At 37.6% G+C, this 22,361-nt stretch overlaps 2 protein-coding genes across 2 annotated transcripts; both read left to right on the top strand.

The window, feature by feature from the left end:
- The first annotated feature begins 230 nt into the window (after positions 1–230).
- LOC132624162 (uncharacterized) lies at positions 231–1,237 on the top strand. Its single transcript, XM_060338983.1, has 2 exons — positions 231–600; positions 855–1,237. Exons 1-2 carry the CDS (start codon positions 231–233, stop codon positions 1,235–1,237), a joined length of 753 nt encoding a protein of 250 aa, XP_060194966.1.
- A 19,225-nt stretch (positions 1,238–20,462) lies between these two features.
- Positions 20,463–22,037, top strand: LOC132624161 (uncharacterized). Its single transcript, XM_060338982.1, has 2 exons — positions 20,463–21,197; positions 21,255–22,037. The coding sequence occupies exons 1-2, from the start codon at positions 20,463–20,465 to the stop codon at positions 22,035–22,037; spliced, it is 1,518 nt and encodes a 505-aa protein (XP_060194965.1).
- Positions 22,038–22,361: the final 324 nt, after the last annotated feature.

Genomic DNA, 22,361 nt, shown 5'->3' with positions numbered 1-22,361 from the left:
CAGAGTCTTGGACAGGCGTTATATACTCATATATATGTATGAACAGGCATTATATACACATATGTACAGTACTTATGCATATCATGGCCCTCATAGGTAATTTAAGGATCTCAAGTAGGGTTTTTTAGAAATAGACATGTGTTGATTTGATGCTCGTTACTGGTGGACTTATCACATTGTCTTCTAAGAGTGCCTTTTGGTTGAAGTCACAAGATGGTTATACATATTAAATGAGGCCTCTTATTTATGACTCAAACTTCAAGATTGATGAAGAAACTACTACTGCCATGTCGTGGATCTCGTTTGCAAATCTGTTGCCTACTTTCTTTGTCAATGAGTCTTTGTTCTCACTTGCTTCTGATGTGGGAAAACCTTTGCATCTTGACTTGGCTACTGTTAATAAGACAAGGCCAAATTGTGTGAGGGTGAAGGTCGAAGTGGATTTAATATCAGATTTCCCAAAGTTTGTTATGATGGAGATTGAGGATGAAGATACAAAACAAGCTAGGAATGTTAAGGTAAAGTTTCACTATGATTATCTTCCGAAGTATTGCACTGAGTGCATGCTTCAAGGACATGTAAATAAGAGTGTAGAGTTCTGTATCTTGAACTAGAGAAGGATACTTCAGATGAGAAGGTTGTTGAACCTGTAGATAAGATAGAGGAGACAAAGAAGAATAATGAGGAGCAAAAGAGAGTAGTGAATCAAAGCAGAGACCAACACATATGATATAAAGGAAGATTAGTGCAACAATATTTACCAAAAGTGCTCTCTAGTGGGAAAGTGGTTACTTATCCAAGTGAGACAAGGTATAATGAAGAACCAAAGTAAATTCCTACAAATGGTGGAACAGTGGCTCAGAAGGAGCCTCACAAGGTTCAGGATAAAAGTAATCAGGATGACGGTGTTATAAATCAGAACAAGTATGGAGTTTTAGGCAGTATTCAAGAAGAGGAGGAGATAATACAAGAAGAAGATATGAATACAAGTGAGGCAACTCAGGATGCTAATAAGGCAGACACTAATTTAACCCTTGAGAAAAACATTCAGATGGAGGATCAGATTATTAATGGAGATACCACTCAAGCAACTGACAATTTGAGCGGTTCAGGCAATAGTGTATATCAAGAACTTGTAGACAATGTGATAGTAATAGATAATCACATAGCTGTAGAACAACATGAAGAAGAAACTGATGAGGTGGGAGATTCTATAGAAGCAGAGATTTCAAAGTAAGATCATAGTCTTGTGGATACATATGGAATGCAGAATCAGGCCATTAAGCATTTGTTTGAACTTGATGGTAACAAGGATGACAGTATGGAAAATAGCAGATCAACAGACAGGGAAGAGGCTTAGGATTCTAATAATATCAAGGGCATAGCATAGGCTCAGATTAGTGATATATCTTCAGCAAAGTTGGTGCTACCAGTAATTAGCACAGATGGTGTTAGTGCTGAGGATATAGTGATTAATGACAATGTTGTGGTGACTCATTCTATGGAGGTAGCAGTTAATTCTCAGGCTGACAATCTAACAAGTGAAGGGGTGAACAAGTCTGGTGGGAATTGCAGCAACGTATCAATGAAGGGACACAATTAGTAGTAGTGACAGAAGTGCAAGTGAACAGCTTATGCATCACTAAGGAGCTTTCTTCCAACAAAGTGCTCCATGATCTGGTGTCTGATAATGTAGAAAATTAGGAGCAGGACAAAGAAGAGCAGATTAATTTAATGAATGAGAAGGTATATAAGCAGGCTGGAGTATCTCCTAAAGTCTCTCAAGCAGTTTCCAGTTCCAGAGTTAAAAAGAAGGGGCAGAAAAAAATGATTAGGAATGGTCCAGTAGAAGAACAACCCCCTATTAGGGTGTTACCAAAGAGAGAAGTCAATAAACAATCTTTTAAATGATGTTAAGGTCATTTATTTGGAATATAAGGTCTGTGAAAACTCAAAAGGCATTTCATAGACTCCAAATGCTTCACAGACATGACAAGTTCTTTTTGATAGCATTGTTGGAACCTTTTCAACAGGCTAGATACATTCAAAGATACATGAGTAGATTAGCCAAAGCTAATGCTTTTTCTAATTATAGTGGAAAGATCTGGTGCTTTGTGAACACTAATATTGTTGTAGAGGTGATATGAGACACAGTTCAACAACTGACATTGAGACTGTTCTTCCAGGATTTGGAAAAAACTATGTATACCACTCTGGTATATGCAAAGTTTGATGAAACTGCAAGGTTAGAATTATGGGACAACTTGTATCAATTGTATAATAACATCATTGGGGCATGGATGATAGGTGGTGATTTTAATGTGGTCTTGAATGAAGAGGAAAAGATTGGTGGCATCCCTATTTAGCCTCAAGATGTGGAGGACTTTGCCTTTTATGTGAATTCTTATGCACTGGAGGAGATTGGCTTTAAAGGCAGCCCTTTTACATGGTGGAATGGTAGAGCAGGAGATGATTGTATCTTTGAGAGTTTGGATAGAATGTTCGGTAAAGCTCCATTGCAAGATTGGTTTAGTAACCTGGAAGTGGAACATTTGGCTAGGACAGGTTCAGATCATTCTCCCCTATTATGTACTTATGGAGAAACAGATCAAAATCAATACAAGCCTTTCAAATTTCTGAAGTTCTGGGTAGAACATGATTCTTTCATGAACATTGTGAGGCAAAATTGGCCAGTATGGGAACATGAAGACCCATTCATTAGCTTCAAGTGTAAGATGAAGAATTTTAAAGGGGCATTGTCTCAATGGAGTAGATTGACATATGGAGATATTTTCAAACAAATCATTATTATGGAGGAAATAGCCAGAATCAAAGAAGGCCTATTTGAAGAGGATCCCTCTCCTATTAATAGGTGTGTATTGCAAAAGGCTCAGGCTAAAATGAAGATATACTTGCATTATGAAGAAGATTTTGGAGACAAAAATCTGGTCTTGACTGGTTCGTAGAGGGTGACAGGAATAGAAATTTCTTTCATACTATTGTGAAAGGAAGAAGGGAAAAACTACAAACAGGAAAATTCAGAATTCAGAAGAGGATTAGATTGAGGAGGAGGAGCAAATAGCTGCAGAAGCAATCTCATTTTACGAAAAACAGTTCACTCAGGAGAATTTAGATCATGTGGAAGAAAACCTTCTGGATCATATTCTTGTTCTAGTTGATGATGATATGAATGATCAACTTAGGAAAGTACCAACCATGGAGGAAGTAAAGGATGCCGTTTTCAATCTTAGTGGATCAAGTGCTTGTGGTACTGACAGTTTCTCGTGTATTTTCTACCGGAAGTGTTGGGATGATGTTGGAATGGGTATGCATAGTATGGTATTGTCATTCTTCAATGGAAACTCTCTTCCAAAATCTATTACTCACACAAAACTAGCATTGCTTCTTAAAAAAGAATTGATTAATACTTTCTCTGATCTTAGGCTAATCAGTTTAAGTAACTTCACAAACAAAGTGATATCCAGGGTGATACATGATAGGCTGTATGATATCTTCCCTTCTTTGATATCTCTAAATCAGGCTGGATTTGTACAAGGGAGGAGAATTATTGAAAATGTTCTTCTAGCTAAAGAGATGTTACACCTCACACTTTCAGAGCATGATCACGCCACTTATTTCACCGTATTAATGGAGTATCGGAGACGTCCCATGAAGTTTTGGAAGGTACAAGCCATGGGAAGTATGTAACAATGAAGTAAAGGATGAATTACGATCTCGTAAGTCTTAACCGGGAAGGACAACCTTGAAACCTAAGGACATTACCATTATCAAGCATCATTAATGATAAATATCATGTATGGAGAGTTTCAGAAGATTCTGGGACCAAGCAAATCAAAGAAAATAAGTTTGTCGAAACTTTGGAAAAAAGTTGGCAGAATTTTGGACAGAATTTTGGGTCAACTTTGGAGGGGTATATCTCCAGGTATATTAGGAGTTTTAAGGTGTTTTAAAATCCTAAAATTAAGTTCATCGAGTATATTTTCCAACGCAATAAACCGCTCGTCAAAACGACATCGGAGTAGGGAGTTATGGCCATTTTAAGATAACCTATCCAAGTTGCCAAATGGCTTCCGCGGGTCCCACTTGGGAAAGTCATTGGAACCGACCTATGAGGGGTATAAAAACTCCCCATCAACCCTATTGTTTCATCATTTTACATTCTTATGAGTCCTAGAAACTTCCTAACACATCCGCCAGACATTTATAGCCCATTAAATTAAGAATTTAACAAGATTACACCAAACTAGTCCATGAAAGGTGATTGTTCTTGCTTCTAGTTGATGCTGTGGTGAGTTTGGTCTTGAAGAAAGTTCGTGTGGCTAAATTTATTCAAGTATAAGTTATGATCTTCATCCAATCTATTATGTTGAGTTGATTTGAAGGTTTAACAAGTCTTAAAAGTGAAAATAGTTATGGAGGAAAGGACATAAAGTGTTGTGTAGTAGTTGTAGAGTTTATGGAATGTTTTGAGCATGTTGTGGCCATGTGGTTGGGCTGATTTCCATGTATATGGGTACTATATAATGTTGTTGGTGTGTTGATGTAATTATGCTCCTTGATTGGGAAGAAAGGAAGTGTATATTGTTGTTGTATGTTGAAAACCATCGTGTGGGATGTTTATGGAATATTTTGGTATTGATGATGATGTTGTTAATATTAGTATTGCTATTGTTGTTGTTTTGTTGGTATTGTGATTTCGGGCTAAGGATATAAACAGGGGAGATGCTGCCCGAATTTCGACAGATTCTAAACGAATTAATTTGAGGGCTTAAGACAAGCATATGATGATAAGCCTAACAATAATATGAATTCTCTTGAATGTAGATTTACGAGCTTGGGAGGACAAGCATTAAGTAGTTAATGTTAAGGCGATCGAAAAGGTATGTTAAGGCTAGTCCTTTTCTTTCTAAAGGCATGATTCTTTTCTTATGAACGTATATATGTTTTCCATAACACTCTTATTCCCAAAATCTAGAAGTTCATGATTCTCAAGGTTTTTATAATGCTAAAGATAAGTATGATCCATGATGGTAATGATGATGATGATCCCATTTCTAGAGATTCCAAAGTTTACAGTCTTGATGCTATTATGAGATTACTGAGCTTATTTCATGATTTCCTTGATTTTATTCATTGTTGTTGATCTCACCTTATGATAATTGTTCCTTCAAGGTGAGATATAGTGATTATGATTCCTCCATAATATAAATCAGAGGTTACTGACCTTGCGTCATTTTGATAGAGTAGTAACATTTAATTGAGTTCGCGTGCATGTTATATGTATTTATATATGTGTAATTTAGATACTATATATATTTCACCGCACCTTAATGGCCGGACAAGATACTATATATATATTTTACCGCACCTTAATGGCCGGACAAAATACTATATATATTTCACTGCGCCCTAACGGCCGGACAAGATACTATATATATTACTGTGCCTTAACGGCTGGACAAGATACCCTGTAAATGTATATATGGAAAAGTCGTTTTTTTAAGAAGCTAAGCATACATGAAATCCGTCTTAAAAAGGCATTCAGAGGCACAACCTGATCTCTTTTATATTACGTTATCTTCATACTTTCATTATGTTGTTATTCATGCCTTACGTACTCAGTACATTGTTCATACTGACGTCCTTTCTTATGGACACTGCGTTCCTGCCCACAGGTAGAAAGGTACACGGATTTGACCCATAGGAGATTTATCAGCGGATTCTCAGGAGCACCCATTTACTTCAGAGTTGCAGTCTATTGGTATTGGTCCTATGGTCACTTGTATTCTATGTAGAGGCTCGTAAACATATGTGTATAGTTAGACATTTCATAACCCTACCAGCTCATATCATTGTATAACCTTTTAATAGCATTGTCGGCTGGTGATGATGGACATAATTGTTGAAGATTATATAGAGATGTGCCGTTATATTGTGATATATCTCCTTACAGATTATGATATCCAGGAGCTATATTTGTGGTCCACCCAGAAATGATTATGAGATGTATGTTTAGAGGCGCTCGGCGTGTTAGCTCCGGGTGCCCGTCATGGCCCTCTAGTTGGGTCGTGACAAGAGATAGTCACAGAGATAAGGAAAAAAGGGAAGCCAGCTAATGTGGTGATTAAACTAGATATGGCCAAGGCCTATGACAGGGTGGCTTGGTCCTATCTTATCAAAGTGCTAGGGAAGATGGGTTTTTTTGATGTGTTCATTAATATGATTTTGAGATTGTTGGCTAACAATTGGTACTCTATACTGCTAAATAGCAACGCTAAGGGGTTTTTTCAAACTACAAGGGGAGTAAAGCAAGGAGATCCTTTATCTGCTGCATTATTCATCCTGTCTGCTGAGGTCCTTTCTAGAGCTTTAAACTCTTTAGCTGAAGAAGATAGATTTGTTGGATATGGTATGCCTAAATGGTGTACAAGGAACAATCACCTTGCATATGCTAATGATACCATCATATTTGCATCTGCTGAGAAATATTCTTTGGAGAGAATCATGATCATTTTGAAGAAGTATAAGGAGTTATCATGTCAGCTAATCAATAGGGATAAAAGTGCTTTCTATTTGTACGATAAGGTGGCACAGCATATCCAACAAGAAGTTCAGCAGATTACAGGCTTTAATAGAGATCAATTTCCTTTAAAGTATCTGGGGTGTCCTATATTTCATACAAGAAGTAAGAAGATGTATTACAATGATCTCATTAAAAAGGTTAAGAACAAACTACAAAGCTGGAAAGGAAGACTTTTATCTTATGGAGGGAAAGTTATTCTTATCAGCAGTGTTCTTCAAAGTATACCTGTGTATAGTTTGTCAGCTCTAGTGCTACTAAGTACACTATTAATGAATTACATAGGATCTTTACAAGATTTTTCTGGAATAACAAAGAAAAGTAAAGAAGAAGACACTGGGAGTCATGGCAAAACATTTGTTTGCCAAAAGAAGAAGGTGGCCTTGGTTTTAGATATTTGTATGATGTTTCAAAGGCTTTGTATGCTAAGTTATGGTGTAGATTCAGAACTACTAATTCCATGTGGTCAAACTTCATGTGGAACAAGTACTGTAAGAAACTTAAGCCTACTAGAGTTCAATGGCAGGGGGGATCTTAGATATGGAAAATGATGATGCATGCCAGAGATGAAGTGGATCAGTTCATATGGTGGGAGACAAATAATGGTTCATGTGATGCATGGGATAACAACTGGACAAAGATTGGTCCAATTAGTCACTTTGTACATGAGACTGATCATATCAATACTAACATTGTGGAATTTGCTGATGTAATGACTGAAGATGGTAAGGAAGGAGCTGGTGTTTGTTTAGCAGAATTCAGAGAAGGATAGACCTTGGTGGACTTTAACTAGTTCAGGAGAGTTTTTCAGTAGGAAGTGCATGGAATATCCTTAGACAGAAACAGGAAACCTCTACTTTCTACCATAAATTGTAGGTCAAAGGTCTTCCTTTCAAAATTTCCTTCTTACTATGGAGAGTGTGGAGACTTAAGTTACCTGTAGATGATGTGCTCAAGAGAATGCATATTTCTATTGCTTCTAGGTGTAAATGCTATGATGATCCTAGTCAGGAGGAAACCTTGCAGCACTCGTTCTTAATTGCTTCCTTTGCAAAATCCACATGGTCATATTATAAAGATGCAGCATGAATTACTGAGCCTTTTGTGTAGATTCATCAAACAATAGTGTAGTGTTGGGAAAGTGCATGTCATGCTAAGTTGAAGACTATTATGCAAGCTATACCAGCTATGGTGTGTTGGCAACTTTGGAAGAGGAGAAATGCCATAATGCATGGAGGAAGAATGAGCAGAACTATGGTGATCCATAGTATAAATCTGAATTTGCATAATCTCATCAAGTCTTTGTATCCTTGGCTGCAGCAGGTACCTTACTCATGGCCTCAAATGGTTCAACTCTTGGAAGGATATAGGCCAAACATTCTGTGTAAAGAGGTCATGTGGATGCATCCAGCTATAGGATGGTTCAAGTGCAACACTGATAGGGCCTCTAAGGAAAATCCAGGGATGAGTTATGCTGCCTTTTACATAAGAAATGTTAGAGGAGATTTAATGTATGCTGCAGCTAGAACACTGAATGATACTACCAATATTTGTGCAGGGGGCTATAGCAATAGGGGATGGTATTGAATATTGTGGGACACATCAGTTTTTGCCTGTGATTATAGAAACTGATTCCTTGGCTTTTCTAAACATTATAAGGTAGATATAGAGTATCCGGTGGAACATTAGAATGGAGATAAAGAGAATACAATATTGGAGTAATAAGGGGCAACTGCAGTTTGCTTATATCATGAGGGAAGGCAATGCACTTGCAGACTGTTTAGCTAACCGTGTGATTTTGCAGGTACTTTATAGGTCAATAACTTTCAGGAGCTACCATCTGATGCTAAGAAAATCTTAAACATTGACAAGAATTTGTTGCCTAGTTTTAGATACAAAGTATACAAGTGCAGGGAACTAGATTGAAGTGTTTCCATAGTTTGTTCATCACTACAGCAGTAGCAACATCAAGTTAATGCATTCACCGCAACAATACAAGGAAGATGCTGCAGTTCATCAAGGATACTAGTTAAATGCAGAAGTAGAAACTTAGCAACATGGAGAAGGCAGTAATTTTCCAGATTGATTTCTTGATTTCCATAGCATCTGGTGAGAGCTTTGAGGTGGTTTATAATAGAAACATCATACAATAGGAAAAACTCAGCAACTCCAAGATGTTGCGGGAAAGAGGCTATCTGTTACAATATGTTACTCAAGTTCATTTACAGGAACTTCTAGCTGAGGAAAAGGTTGTTGTTTTTGGCTGACAAAATGCAGATACCAAGCTTTAGATTATTTCAGTAGTCTCATGCCTGAAACTTAACTACTTGGGAAGTTTTATCAAATGTGTGGTATCAACCTTTTGGTTCATTCTATTGGAAGAATCTCCTTAGTATTCTAGTTTTTTGGTGAGACACAGATGAATATTCAGCAAGCTTGATCATAGAGGAAGTTAGCAACAAAAACAGAAGCAGGATGGCAACTACAGCATAGCTTCAGCTTTCCAAGGTTGAAGCATAAGCAGCAGCACGTTTTCTTGATTTTGTTTTATTTTACTAGTCTTATTGTAGGCACTTTTGGCAAATTTTATTCTGTACAGACTATTTTGTTTTAATAAAACTTAATCAACATCATGTTGGTTAGTTTGATAAAAAAATAAAAAGTTGTTAGAAAAGGCGGAAGGACGGCGTATGTTGCTCAAAAAGTTATATATTGACAGAAGTTTTCTTACCTATAACTCAATTTCGGGAAAGATATCATGAAGTTATATGAGTATATGGATATTAGGATCATAAACTGTCACGGAGGAACATATAAGGTGAAAGGTAAGACTAAGATGCAGAAAATATCCTCTATAAAGTTTTACGACTTTAAGAACATCAAGTAAGTAATGCAAGATTGAGCAGTTAATGGATAAAACAAGAGATGCTAGGCGAAGACCATTTAAAATAGTATAAGGGGTGAAAAGTCGTGAAACATAGAAGTGGAAACTGAGAAGGAAAGGAGGTGAATGAGTTTGAGACTACAAGTAATGTAAGTTACATTCTTCATTATCGATGAACTAGTAATCTAAAGGAGACCTACCATAAGGTCACATAATTATGTAACAGAGAGACGTCAACTCAAGATGGACTTTATTAAGAAGGAATCTTGTACTAGCTATTATTACAGTGATGAATGAGTTAATGAATAGAAGGAAGAAAATGATTAAAGGAAAGAGGATCAAGGGAGATTCATAAAGGTCTCTTTGACGGAAGGCTAAGCCCGTGGGTATGCCGCAAGGGTATAATCCTCTATGTACATGTACATCTCAACAACTTGTCTCGGAAGATGAAAGGTTACCTTTAGATCAATCATGAGCATCCAAGAATATGGACCTACGGAAAACATAAAGACGAGTAGATTTTTAAACATAACTATTGGATCATTTCCCTAAGGGGGGAAAATAAGATGATAAAGAACTAGGTCAGAAGTGTACCTTGTTTAACCACGAAAAGATAGAAGAATCATGACAGAAAAGGGATTAGGAACCATCTTAAAGCATGATGGACGAGTATATCGATAAGGAAAAGGAATGAATTGATGACAAACGCAGTTAAACACTTTATACACGGGAATGTTAAATAGAATGATAGGAAAAAGTTGAGAGGTCTAGCTCCATTGGAAAGTCCTCTTGAGATTATAAGATGAAGACACAATGGTAGGTCAACTAGAGAAGAAATAGAGAAGGACTAATCATGATAACACTCGGAGTCAAAGGGGGCCTATGATAATATCTAGATGGGATAGTTACTCTGAATTAGTCGTACCGATACGAGGTTGCAATATCGAAGAATGGTCAGAATGGGAGCAAAGACAGAGGGTATCACAACTCTAAACCATTCGAATTAATGAATACCAACGTTGACTTTAAGGGTAAGATGTGAATTTGATGAAAGGAGAATGACAGAACGAGAAAGAGTTGAAATAAAGGTAAGTCGGTATTATATATGGGTAGTGGAATGAATGTAAGCTCGAGAATAAAGAATTGATAAAGGAACTTCATCAACTAGCCAGCTCAAGGTTCTAGTTGATCGATTCAGATGATGGAGGCATTGTGGTTCAGAATACCGCCGAATCATCTCTTAATCCAGAAGTGAAAGAGCATTAGTCCGAAGATCCCATGTTTAGGGAGAATCAGAGGAGGCATTCAGAAAAAGAGCACCTCAGCCTTTGAACTTGATCAATGGGTCTTGAGATATCAGGGCTGATTGTGTGTCTGGAATAAATAAGATAATATGTATGATAACATAGAGGATGAAGCCAATAGACAATGTACAGAACTTCATGTATAAGGAATCCAGAATGTAAAGGAATTGGGGTTGAATTGTGAGAAAAATGAAATAAGATAGGCCGCAACAGCTTGGTTAAAGTAAGGTAAATTCGGGTAGAGCTAATGTACTTTTATTCGTGAAGCTGCAAGCAATTAACAAGTAGGCAGCCAAAGTTTGTAACAAGGTCGTTGGATGAAGTAGGGCTTCGTATTAAAAAATAGTAAGAATTAATAAAGATCCATTGAGCAGATGTATAACTGTAATGATCAGAATGTAAATGGAGGGAAGCGATAATAGCTAAAGCATAGTATATGTCATAAACGCAGAGAACAAGGACATAGTGATCGAGAATATAACAGAGTTACTTCTTTAGCCAAGAAAGAAAGGATATCGACAGGAAGATCTTGTCTAACCCAAAGAAGTGGGCTGTAATGGGATTAAAATTATGAAAAAAGTAATAGACACCAGGACCGAAGACGTGTTTCAAGATTGATAGGAGAGATGGCATAAGGATAGGAATGAGATCCATTTCCCATTCCATTCAAAACACCAAAAATATACAATGATGACATTGACTTTGACAAGACAACTTAGAGAAAGAAATTATAAAATGTCAAGATTGTAGCGGACTGAAACAGAATATAATGATTATGATAGAGAGGCAAGGATCGATTATTTCTGATTCTGCAAAGAAGGTCATAAAAAGCTCAATAAAAATTGCCTACTTCACTGGATAAGTTACCAAAGGTTATACAAAACGACGAGATGCAGAAAACAGTTCGGATATATAAAATATTGCCTTAGTTATGGCTACTATAAGTGTTCTATTACGGATTTGTAGACCCTCCTCTTGAGAAAACTTGGATGCAACAAATTACTTATATCGCAGCTTTTCAGAGAGGTGGTTAAGTGAAATGTGCATGCTAGACGATCAGTAAGAATCCCGGACATCCTGAGGACATCATCTATCAAGTTGGAACCATCGTGTTATCTACATATATGGAAAACTATGAGGATCTTAGGATATCGTTACAAAATGTGATATGAAAGGGAATGAGGATTCACCATCCTATAGCCTAAAGGGTGAAATTGTCCTACCAAACGGATTACTAGTCTAAAGCTAACAAAGGATTGATGTATCAAGTTGAAAAAGAGTTAGTATGCAAAGGAAAGGTATTCTTATGTACGAAGAATCTAATGGTACAACAAGACAAGTAGATTAGGGTATATAAGGCCACACCAAACTATAAGAGACTAAATGAAAACCACCTCAGGAGTTGGATACGTTTATACGATAGCAACACTTTGGTATTGAAAGAATGAGTCGAACGGTATGAGAGTAATAGAAAGATCGAACGTATGAGAAAATTTCAGTAGTTGTACATTAATCCCTAAATCCATGATTCTATAGAAAAGTTACATGTTACCAAGGATACGAACAAGACTATATCAAAGGCAAATGAGGAAAGAAACGGCAAGCGTTCAACAGTAATTATAGCGTTCTTATATGAAAGGAATGGAACAATAGCATGATATAGACAAGTGTAATGAGTTAAAGGTCTCAAGAATCTCAAGGATCAGAAGTTACCCTGATATGTCCCAATATTGAAGGACAAATGCTCCAAAGGGGGAAGGATATTACACCTCGCAAATTTTCTCATTATTTGTGTCATCAGTAATCTAATGTAAGCTCAGAGAGGCCATGGAACCCTTATAAGTTTGAGGAAGACTTTTAACAAAGTGTTAAAAAAGTATCTAAAGGTTTCGGGATCAAGCGAATGGAAGAAATTACGTTTGTCGAAACATTGGGAAAATATGGCAGAATTCTGCACAGGATTTTTGTTCAACTTTAGGGAGGTATATCTCCTAGAATATGAGATTTTATGGAATGCATAACCTATTTAATTCAAGATCAGAGTGTTTTCTTTCTAATTCAACTGACAGATCACAAATTCTAGAAGTACGGTGCCATGTATGGCCCGTATCAAAATGTGCAATTTCAAGTGCGGACCATGTTTATATATATATATATTTGGTCCGTATATCAGGGCGGTGGCAGCCTATTTTTATATATATTTCGACCCCTGTTCATTTTATCTTCACTTTGACATCTCCTTAAGATCATATTAGCTCTGAAAAACTCTCTCCAGCATAACTAATCAACCCCTAAGTGAAATCAAGTATTGAAAGAGAGAATCAAGTGCCGAATGTTTCCGAATGGTTGTTGAAGCTTAATTCTTCTTTTGGTAGTAGCTTTGGAGAATACTTCATAGTTAAGTAATCTTGGAATTGGAGTGTTCGTGAGTCCTTGAGGTGAGATTCCACCAAATTTCCATGCTTATGAGTTTGTTAGACGTTTATACCAATGATTGAAGGGAGAAAGTTGTAGGAAAAGGCACTACTATATGTTGAGGTTCATGTTGGGCTCTAATCTTTTTTGCCCATATTTTTAATGTGTTATTGAGATAATTGTTGTTGTATGAATAGTGGTTAATGCCGAGTCTATGTTGAGGTTGTTGTACTTAATGTTTATGGAAGAAGGAGGTGTATAAGTATCGTATATGAAGCATATATCGGACTGTTTTATTATATATCTTTAAATGTTAATTGAAGTGAGAAAAAGGCTTATATAAGGTTATTGCTATTATTATAGGATGTTGGATGTGTTGTGGTGATTAGGAAACAGGGAAAATGATGCCCGTTTCATTTTAGAATCAATTTATCGTTTTATATACGTGATATACTAGAACTATCTAAGTTTGTAAATGCATTCCTTTGTTATAGGATTTGAGTACTAGTATGACAAGTTTGTTGTGGGATTGTGTTGATGACTTGAGGTATGTTAAGGATAACCTTCCTTCTCTTGGCATGATCTATATAAATGGAACGTAAACGTAACACTACTCTATAATGAATCCACTCTTAGTAGCTAGAAGTTTCCATGTTGATTCATGATTAGATAGTATTACTTCCAAAAGGTTTATTCGTGATTTGTGAGTCCTATAGAGTCATGTAAAGATAATGATGTTAGTCCCACAATGATGTTAAGAGGTGTAACGATCTTACGTCACTCCGACTAAATCAAATTGTACTCTTATCATGCTTATGCATTTATATATACATATGGTACTATGATAATGATGCCCACAGCGGCCGATGGCATTATATACGCACCACTAATCAGTTGGCTAGGATAATGATGCCCATAGAGGCTTGAACAGGCGTTATGTAAGAATATATATGTATGAACAGGCATTATATACTCATATATACAATACTTATGCATATCATAGCCCTCAGAGGAAATTCAGATATACAGGTTGTATCCTTTTATCCTATGTTGCTCTTATGTTTCCTTTATTCTACTCTCATGTCTTGCATACTCAGAACTTTATTCATACTGGCGCCCCTTTCTCCTGGGGGACGCTGTATTTCATGCCCGCAGGTCCAGGTAGACAAGGTGCCAGTCCGCATTAGTAGGTTGCATGTTCAGTTTATATTGGGGCATTCCACTGTTCTCGGAGTTGCTATCTTGTCTTGGTATAGTATTTGGTTGTACATACTGGTATGGCGGGGCCTTTTCCTGACCTTATTATGTCATGTACTCCAGTAGAGGCCTGCAAACAGTTGTGATACAGTTAGATGTTGTATGGCCTTCTCTATCTGTATTTTGTTGTATAGACGTCCATGGCGGCCTTGTCGGCTTGTACTATCATGTCCAGCATGTTTACATATATATGTCCTTTTGGGCCTTGTCCCTTCCTAGTTTATTTCCCGTATTAGTTAGCAGCTTGTCGTATGATGACCTTCGAGGTCCACCCTTATTTATGATTATGTTATGAAAGTATGTTTAGCGGTGCACGACAAGTAAGACCCAAGTGCTCGTCTTGACCCTTCGGTTGGGTCGTGACGCAGGAAGAGTCATGGTGGTCGCTGGCGGTGGATCGAAGGTGGACGACTTGTCCATCGAATGGCCTCATAGCACATTGAACTAATCTTACTGTTGTTAGTTATGCTAATTGTTATGTCCCGTATTTTATACATTGGGACAATCCGGATTAACTATGATAAGTTAGGGCCAAGACCATTACGGGACTTGAAGTCGAGACTTTTGACCTTCGATTTTATTTTGAGACATAAGTTGTTCATGAAATTGTTGGCATGGAACACTTAGGAAAAGTTGGGACCAAAAGTCACATAATTGGATGTTGAAAATCATGCAAGTAGTCCCACACTTTGTGGCCAATTTTAAATGGTCCAACTCATGGGTGGACCATGGACACTTGGAGGGTTCATCTTGGGGCTTAAAAGATGACTTCTAAGTCATCTTCTAGCACTTCCACACTTAGCAAAATAAACCAAGAAGTTGAAGAACTTCAAGAACAACCATTCGGCCAAGCCTAGGGAAAACCAAATCAAATTTGAGCCATTCCAAAAATATTTCTTTGGTGAAAATCCACTAATTGAAGGTCCCTAAGTAACGCGGAAGTGTTGTTGGAGCGATCAAGCCATCCGTTTAGTAGATCGCCAACCCTATGCAAAGTGTGGAGTTGAAGAAGAAAGGTAAGATTTGATCTTGTTTTATGTGTTATAAATGTTGTATGCATGTTGTAGTATGCTAAAATGGATGAAAATCATGAGATAGGGTATGTTGGAAGTGGGTCGTGTGCTTGGTGTGTTAGCCGTGTGAGGTGTGTGTATGTTGTGTGGTGTGGAGGTGATGAATTGATCTTATGTAGCATGTTTGATTGTTGTAGTGTGTAGGATGGCTAAGAATCACTAATATATGCATGTGTGGTGATAGCCAAATGTGGGTCATACTATATGCCAAAGAACGCATTAATGTCGCTTAATGTTTTAGTGGTTGTTGTGATGACTTTTATGTTGGAAATAAGAGTTTAATGTCGCAAGTTGATATGGTAAGTGTTGCGGACTGATTTGGAGAATTATGTGCAATTAATGCAACTTTTATTTTCATGAGAATAGCATTGTTAGAATGTGGATTGTTGGTGCAAATCATGATTCGAAAGTCAGAAGTGTGTATAGCGAGGTTCTCGGGTTTGGGACTGTTTTCGGGAAAATTGGAGCAATTGTTGGATTGTTGGAAATATTGTGTAAGTTGTTTAAAATGTCCTTGAATATTGTTGGTATGGGTTCGGGTTGGTAATTGAATGTATGAGCGGTATTGTGGCTTGAATGTAAGCCGTCGAATTGAATATTATGAATGTTGTTGAATGATGTAAAGGAGAGTTATTAATGTTATATTGCCTTTCGGATTGGTCATTGGGGTTGTTAGGTTGGTTATTGTTGTTGTGATTGTTGATTTGGCCGAGTTAAATTCTCGGGGTTGGCCTTTTTACAGGGGAAATGCTGCCCAAATTTCTGTAGAATTGAGTGTTAGTTTGAAATAAATCGCCTAAGTGCCTATGTCTAATGTTTGATATTCGTTGGCGTATTTGTAGACCTTGGGGAGCCCGAGGCGTAGGTTGGGATTAGCTTGAGTTGGGCTAGCTTGGAGTGCGTACGAGGTATGTAAAGCTCAAACCTTCCTTCTTTTGGCATGCCTTAGTTATACATAGGTTATATCACGAGCCTCGAGGAAATTCTAGATTCCCAATCCGAGTACGTTATGACTCTTATATATTTCTTGGCACTCGTATGTTTGATGTGATGAAATATGAATCCTTATGTCTTCGAAATAACCGATTTCCAAATGTTTCACAAAAAGTTTTGTTTTAAAGAATTCCGTAATTATGGACGCCGTATCTTTCACATAAAGGCTCGGATTGCTTCGATATCTTCGTAGGAGTTTGTATGGCATATGATGAGTGTGTTCTCCATAGGCGGGCCCGGCTTGGGTCGATACCCGTCCGTGGGTCCCGCGACTTTCCTTTATGTAATTCGGAAGACTTTTGAAAGAATTTGGTATGACTATTATTTCGATTTTCAAGTATGGTCATTTTACTTATATTTGAGTCCATGATAATGATTTTATGCGTATGGTTACTCACGACTCTGCTCGTGCGTTCTGTTATATCTTTCGCCGAGTCCCGGGCCGGTTCTGTTGTCGTGCGCACTTTGTTATACTCCGGTGTTATGCTGTGTTTATGGTTCACCGAGCCACTCGCTAGAGGGCCGGGTTCCACTTATATTTGGTGTTATGCTGTGTTATGATGTGTGACGGGGATACGGAGATTTGAAACCTTCTGGTGTTATGCTGTGTTATGGCGCCATCGACGGGCGGGCGACCATATTCTCTGTGCCCTATGCATGACTTATATTTTGAGAGTAAACATTTTGGTATTTTGGGTTTGCACTTATGTTCTGTACTTCTATTTCGTTTATGCATCAGATTTGTTTTCTGTATCTTCTGCTTTGCATACTCAGTACATATTTCGTACTGGCCCCCTTTCTTCGGGGGGGCTGCGTTTCATGCCCGCAGGTGCAGACGCACAGTTTGGTGATCCAGCCGTTTAGGACACCCTCTTCTGCTGTTTGGAGTGCTCCTCTTATTCCGGAGCCTATATTTTGGTATATATCTTCGTTCGCTACGTATGTATGTACTTGTTCAGGGGTACGGCGGGGCCCTGTCCCGCCATATGATTCGGTTGGTCTGTTTAGAGGTCTGTAGACGTATATGTGGGTTGTGCCTACTTCTGTATAGGTGTGTTTGTATGATCCCACTCGCCATGGCAGTCTTGTCGGCGTGCGTTTGTATATGTTTTGGGCCGTTGCGCCATTTGATAGCTTTGTCGGCTTCTGATATATATGTACATATATGGTTGTGTTTGAAATGTGTCTGAGATAGTTTGATATAATTTGAGGCAGTGTGTGATATTTGTGCCCGTATACGCTATCTATATGTGATTCGGATTTGATGAGTGTGTTCGGGTGCCCAGTTCGGGCACTAGTCACGCCCTACAGGGTTGGGTCGTGACACTAATAGTCTTTCACAAAATAATTGTTGAATACAATTAGCGTATATATACATATAGGTATACATATATTGAGGAAGTCTAGTTGCAATGAAATCTCTTTTGAAGCCCATCTAGATTAACCCTTGTCACTATGAAGACTAAGGGCACTAGGAGTCTTAGTGTTGATAAGACACTGTCTAATATTATGAAATATATCTCACGTTGTTCTTATATAAGTTTTAAGTTCATATGTTCATGTGGAGGTAGTTCGCTCAGTCAAGTAAAGGCATAGAATGCCAGTCCGCCCAGCCCAAGGTTCGAGGCGTGACCGAAAAGAAGTAGAAAAATAAAAAAGACATCCCTCATATGGAGCTAATTTCTTATTTTTTCTGTTAAACTAGATTTTGATAAAAGTAAAGTGTGAGAAAAAAAAGCTCTTTTCTCTCTCTCCTTCTATTCCCATGCAAACCCTAAACTAAACCTATTTTCAAACTATGGCCACTCTGGCCACTGGTCAGCCGTCAACGGCGGCTGGACAGCCTCCATAAACTTCCAACCTATATCACTACCTTCCCCTTACCAACACGGAAATAGCCGCTTCTCAGCCAATTGTCCCCTTCTCTCAATTAAAGGACAAATCCTACAAATTACATGCAGACTCTTGTACATGAATGTACCCCTACTACTGACTCCATTGTTGATCCTATACCTATCAAGGAGGTTCAATATGTTGATGGTATCCCAGTAGTGCGTTGGACTACATCAGAAGTCTCAAGAATGGAGAAAATGGAGAATTTAAAGCATGCTATTATAGGTAAGTTCTCATATGGCTAGCCAGAAATGGATTAGTTGAGAGATATTATTCCAAGTCAATGTAGTGCTAAGGGAAAGTGTCAAGTTGGATTCCTAAGAGATCGACATGTTTTGATTTGATGTTCTTTAATGGAAGATTTCATAAACATCTCTTCTAAGAGTGCCTTTTGGTTGAAGTCTAAGGATGGTAAGTCTTATCAGATGAGACCTCTCATATATGATTCCTATTTTAGCGTTGAAGAAGAGACTTCAATTGCAATGACATGGATATCTTTTCCTTATTTACTGCCTACTTACTTTGTTAAGGAATCTTTGTTTACCTTAGCATCGGCAGTCGGGAAACCCTTGTTATTAGGCATGGCTACTATTAATAAAACTAGGCCTAATTGTTCTAGGGTAAAGGTACAACTGGATTTATTATCAGATCTTCCTAAGTTTGGTATGATGGAGATTGAAGATGACAAAACCAAGGAAGTGAATGTTATGAAAGTGAAGATTGATTATGATCATTTGCCTAAGTATTGTACTGAATGTAAGTTACAAGGCCATGCAAGGGAAGAGTGTCGAGTGTTACACCCTGAGTTGAAGGCAGAAAAGAAAGAGGTTGTCAATGAAGGAGAGGCCGAAGTAAAGAAGAGTGAGGAAGTGACAACTGAGAAACAAGCAGTAGCAACAACATCTAAGGGATTTCAATATCCAGGAAGGTATAATAGATAGAGATATCCAGTGCAGCAATATTTGCCAAAAGTTTTGTCTAGTGGGAAAGTTGTTACTTATCCAAATGCTACTAACATGGGAAAGAAGAGGAAAGAGGATGGTCATGGAGGGAAATACAAGCAACCAGAAGGAGTTACACTTCAAAAAACTTTGAAGTATTGAATGACAATGTAGATGAAGGGGTGGATAATGACAACACAAAGGATTTGGTTCCTACTGATTCAGTAGGGACATCCAAAGAACCAGATGTTTTAACCAAGAAGGCAGATGATGTTCACAAATCTGATGAAAGTTTGAATGTAACTAGGGAAGAAGGTAATATTAGAATGCAGGATGAGAATGGGAAGGCAAGTTCAGGTACTGAGATAGTTATTTATAAGGGTCCTGAAGAAAAGATTAACCATGTAGATGATCCTCAAGAGAAAGTTACTGATGGAGAAAACAAAGTAGCAGATAGCCAAGAACATGCAGAAGATGGAGAGAAGCAGAAATTAAATGATTGTGCGGACAATTTAGCTCAGGATGTTCAGGAGCATGAGCTAAGTATCATGGTCTTTAATCAGGAGCATATTCAGAAGGAATGTCCTCTTCCAACTTTGATTAGACAGGAGGATCAGTTGGCTGTTTCTATAAATCATGATGAAGTGGGATCCTTTCCACTTAAAAGGGAGGAGCCTGATGATTTGCATGTGGATCTGGTGGAAAAAGGTCAAGATCAACAAATTTTATCCCTGAATAAACCTTCTCCTTTAAAGGAACTACATGATGTAGTGTCCCATAATCTAGTAGATATGGCATTACCTAAGAAAATTGAAATAGGCAGTAGTGCTAAAGATATGGTAGATGAGCAAGAAATAGAGCAAGTGTTTAATCATGTAGCTAAAGAAGCTGCTATTTTCCAAAGTCCATGCAGAAAAGGACTAAGAACGGCAAACATCAAAGTCTAGTGGATATTCAACCTATAAGAATATTGCCAAATAGAGCTGTGACGAATGCCAATAAATATTAATGAAGACTTTATTTTGGAATATCACGTCTGTGAATTCACAGCAAGCCTTTCATAGAGTGCAACTGTTACACAGGCATCATAAATTCTCCATTATGGCATTGATGGAACCATTTCAGCATTTTAGACACATTGAAAGATTTAGAAGGAGATTGGGCATGAGATATGCACATCACAACTGCAATGGTACAATTTGGTTCTTTATAAATAATAATACAGATGTAGAGGTGATTCAGGATACAGATCAACAGATCACAGTTAAGCCAAGTTTTCAGGAGGATAACAAGATTCTTATGACTACTATGATTTATGCAAAGTGTGAAGCATTGGAAAGAATTAATCTTTGGGATAACTTGTGTAACCTAGCTGATCAAATTGAAGTACCCTGGTTTGTGGGAGGGAATTTCAATGTCATTATGAATGAATATGAGAAAATAGGGGGTCTGCTAGTTTATCCAGATGAGTATGAAGATTTTGCATTCTGTGTTAATTCATGTAAACTCTTTGAAGTTGCTTTTAAAATGAGCTTATTCATATGGTGGAATGATAGAGCTGGTAGGGATTGTATTTTTAAAAGGTTGGATAGAATTCTCACTAACTCAAAACTACAGGATTGGTTTAGTCACAAAGTTGAACATTTATCTAGAACTGGTTTTGATCATGCTTCTCTTCTACTTACTTGTGGAGATTCATCTCAACATGCAAGGAAACCCTTAAGATTTCTAAAGGTTTGGATAGAACATGAGTCCTTTTTAGAGGTTGTGAATCAAGGGTGGAATGCTGAGTTTGAAGCAGATGAACTCATCACTTTTAAACTGAAGCTTAAAAAGGTTAAGTTTGTTCTATCAGAATGGAGTAAAGCTACTTTTGGGAATATTTTCAAGTAGCTCGTAGTAAGGGAAGATATTGTGAGAGTTAAAGAACAGCTTTTTGAAGATGATCCTTCTCCTGCAAACAAGATGGTCCTCCAACCGGCACAAGCAGAATTGAAGAAGTATATGCATTATGAAGAGGAATTCTGGAGACAGAAATCTCAGTTTACTTATTTTTCTAATGGGGATAGGAATACAATGTTTTTGCATAATATGGCAAATGGTAGGAGGAAGAGATTTCAGATCAAAAGGATAAAAAAGCAAGATGGAAGTTGGATTGAGGGGGAAGATGCTCTAGCTAAGGAAGCAACTCAATTTTATCATTATGGATTTACACAGGAGGATATCTCTTCGAATTTTTCATTGCTGCAACATGTTCCTAATATAGTTACTCAGGAGAATAATCAGATACTTACCAGCATGCCAACTCTTGAAGACATTAAGAAGGCAATTTTTGATCGGTCAGGAGATAGCTCAGGTGGTCCAGATGGTATGATAGTAGCATTTTATCAAGTATGCTGGGATATTGTGGGGTCTGACGTGTATAATGTAGTGAAACTCTTTTTTGAAGGACAAAATTTCCCAATGTCCATAACTCATACAAATTTGGTTCTGATCCCAAAGAAGAATAATGTTGAGACCTTTGCAGATATGAGGCCCATAAGTCTAAGTAATTTTATTAACAAAGTTATCTCTAGAGTGGTGCAGAATAAGCTTGAAAATGTTGTGCCTACTTTGGTATCTGCTAATCAGTCTGGTTTTGTAAAGGGAAGATGTATCATTGAGAATGTACTGTAAACTCAAGAGGTAGTATCAGATATAAGACTTAGGGGAAAAATAGCTAATGTGGCGTTTAAACTAGATATGGCTAAGGCCTATGATAGAGTGTCCTGGGATTTCTTGGCAGGAGTTCTGAGGAAGATGGGATTTTTTGGCAAGACACCTGATGATTTTGTTGTGGATGAAACAGTACAAGATGTGAAGGAATTGAGAAATCGGGAAGGGTGGAACATGAGTAAACTACAACAACTTTTTCCCACTGATATTGTTGATCATATACTGGAAGAATTAGAATTTCATGCATCTATAGAAGAATGGGATAAACCAAGGTGGATGATGACA

The sequence above is a fragment of the Lycium barbarum genome, chromosome 12 (genome assembly GCF_019175385.1).
Source record: "Lycium barbarum isolate Lr01 chromosome 12, ASM1917538v2, whole genome shotgun sequence".
Classification (NCBI taxonomy): domain Eukaryota; kingdom Viridiplantae; phylum Streptophyta; class Magnoliopsida; order Solanales; family Solanaceae; genus Lycium; species Lycium barbarum.
This window is presented reverse-complemented; position numbering and strand designations above follow the sequence as displayed.